This window comes from Entamoeba dispar, genomic scaffold (assembly GCF_000209125.1).
Source record: "Entamoeba dispar SAW760 scf_1105229460127 genomic scaffold, whole genome shotgun sequence".
NCBI lineage: Eukaryota > Evosea > Mastigamoebida > Endamoebidae > Entamoeba > Entamoeba dispar.
The window spans coordinates 93,509-95,954 of NW_001854037.1; the positions used below are offsets into that span (position 1 = coordinate 93,509).

General features: G+C 21.1%; 2 protein-coding genes across 2 annotated transcripts in view, besides 4 other annotated features; one reads left to right on the plus strand and one right to left on the minus strand.

Annotated features, from left to right (window-relative positions):
• On the plus strand, window positions 1-828 carry EDI_085970 (uncharacterized protein; the record flags this gene model as incomplete). The annotated part of the gene is made up of 1 exon (XM_001736837.1): window positions 1-828. One exon carries the CDS (start codon window positions 1-3, stop codon window positions 826-828), a length of 828 nt encoding a protein of 275 aa, XP_001736889.1.
• A 156-nt stretch (window positions 829-984) lies between these two features.
• Window positions 985-1,044: a sequence feature (AT_rich).
• A 19-nt stretch (window positions 1,045-1,063) lies between these two features.
• Window positions 1,064-1,171: a microsatellite.
• Window positions 1,172-1,315: 144 nt separating this feature from the next.
• Window positions 1,316-1,442: a microsatellite.
• Window positions 1,443-1,897: 455 nt separating this feature from the next.
• Window positions 1,898-2,039: a sequence feature (AT_rich).
• Window positions 2,040-2,085: 46 nt separating this feature from the next.
• EDI_085980 (uncharacterized protein) overlaps window positions 2,086-2,446 on the minus strand; it is a gene marked incomplete at both ends in the record, with an annotated part of 1,074 nt that continues 713 nt past the window's right edge. The window contains one exon of the mRNA XM_001733303.1: window positions 2,086-2,446. This exon is cut by the window's right edge and continues 104 nt beyond it. Within this exon, the coding sequence (XP_001733355.1) occupies window positions 2,086-2,446 (361 nt within the window).

A 2,446-nucleotide genomic window follows, 5' to 3' on the forward strand; every position in this document is an offset into this window, starting at 1 on the left:
ATGTCTATTATTAAGAAGTCAACTAAATCTATTAGTGAATCAACTGATAAGAAGAGAAAATCAGTTTCTAATGAGATTAAAGAAAAAAGCTTTATTATTGGATGTGTAATAAGATGTGGTATTAGTTTAGAACTAGAAAGAAAAACAAAGAATGATGAAGAAGGGCTTCAAAATTTTAATATTATTTCTGTTTGTGATGAAAGGATTCAAGAAGAAATTAATAAAAGATTTAAAGAGTGGGAAAAATTTATACAAGAAAAAAAGGGGAAAGTAGAACAAAGAGATAAAGATAAGTCATACGAAAATATTAGTTATGAGACTTTACTTGAAGAATTAAGTAATTATGGAAACGAAATTAATTATAAGAAAACAAGAGGAAGTAGTAAAACGGTTAAAAGAGAAAGGATATCAACATTTAATGGAATAAGGCAAGAAGAAATATATGAAATTGGAGAAAAAGTCAATAAATATCTTATTAAAGAAATTAGAATTGAAGAAGGTAAAACAAGAAAGGGGTGTAGACGAATTATTAGAGAGATTGATTTTAATATTATTATCACACCACTATTCACTAATGTTAAACTATGTTGTTCAGAAAGTAATTATGATAAAGAAAATCCTAATCAAATAGAACAAATACCTGATTGTTATTTGATTAATTGTGTTCAAATACCTTATTGTTATTACAATTTGAATTTAATTGGTGGTATATTACCAAATGATTATTATAAGGGATATAATTTACTAAATCCACCAGTTCCAATTCTATTTGAACAAACAGGATATTCTAATATTGATGAATCAAGCTTAAAATCACAATCAATGTGAGAGAAAAATAACAAGAATAAGATATTTGATATGATTTACTTTACTTAGACTGTAGTTATATAACATAACATTTATTGCAAAACTCTTTTAAATCTATTAAAAGAAAAGAAAAAGAGTAATGAAGTAAATGTTATATATAAACAATCTAAGTATAGCAAATATAATTAAATTTTTATTCTTTGTTTTTATTTTAGTTTTAATAATATATTTTAAATACAAAGATAAATGGATATAATATTTTATATATTTCAATATAAATTTATTTTATTTTAAATTATTATTGATTCATATATTTTTATATTGTTTTTATCAATATAATTGATATTATTTCACTTTTTATTATACATACTTATTATTAGCACTTTTCAAATGATAAAAAATAAGAGAAGTTTAACAATAATCATCATTTCATTTGATTGTAATTTTCATAAATAATAGTAGAACAAAAATATTTCATAATTAAATAAAATGAACCAGAATCAATATTTTTATTATAATTCAATTTATTATTTGAATAAGAAATTAGAAATTATTTTACTATTTAATTATTCATCATTTAATATAATTTCATTTTATATTAACTTTATTTTATTTAATTCATTATTTTTATTTGAAAGAATGAGTTAGTTTTAACACTAATGATTTGTTTATTATAGTCAATAATAGTGTTTATGAGACACCCATATTGTAGTATTATTAATGATTATTTTTTGTAACAACCATTTACAATTGATTTGGTTACTATTTTCATTATTTTATCAAAATTTATTTAACATTAAGCAATTGATTTTATTTTAATTAGATATAACAATAAAACTTTATTCAGTAAAAATAATGGTATTTATTTAAAGACGAATGTAAATATTATTTTCTTTTATCACTTTTATTTATTCTATCAAAGACCATCATTTATTTCTAGTTTATGTTCATTAATATAATTTGTTATTCCATTATTGTTTCTATATTCTTATTTGTTAGATTTATACTTTTATATTCTATTTGTTATTTTACACTAATAAAGATTAAGAATATTCATTGTTAATGAATCAGTTCAATAGTTATTCTGTTCATTTATTATTTTTATACTATGATTTTATTTTTCTTATTATTCGAAGAATTTTATAAATAAGTTAGTTCATATTATTTAATATCTTTTGTTTTCCATTAATTAACTTTCAAAAAAAAAAATTAAAACAAATTCAATATTATTTGAATTTCTTCATAAAAACAACCAAAAAATTGTTTAAAAAATTGAATTTATTCATAATGGTATATATTTTGAATAAACCCACATTCTTCAAAGGACATCTCTGACAGATCTGGTTGCAAATAATCACAGTTTATTTTTGAGAAACAACTGATATCAACAACATCTGGATTATTTTGTGGCATAGCTTCATTATAATTTGAATTCTCAAAATTCACCAACCTTGGATCTACATTAATTAATGATACATTATGATCAGTCTGTGTGTACTGGTGGTCACCAAAATGAGAGTCTATGTTGTTATATGATAGAATATCTTCCGGTGAACCACTATGGCTAATCTGCAATTCTTGTTGTAAAGTTTCAGCGTATTTATTTAATTGTTGGAATGGTTCAGATCCAATATAGAAT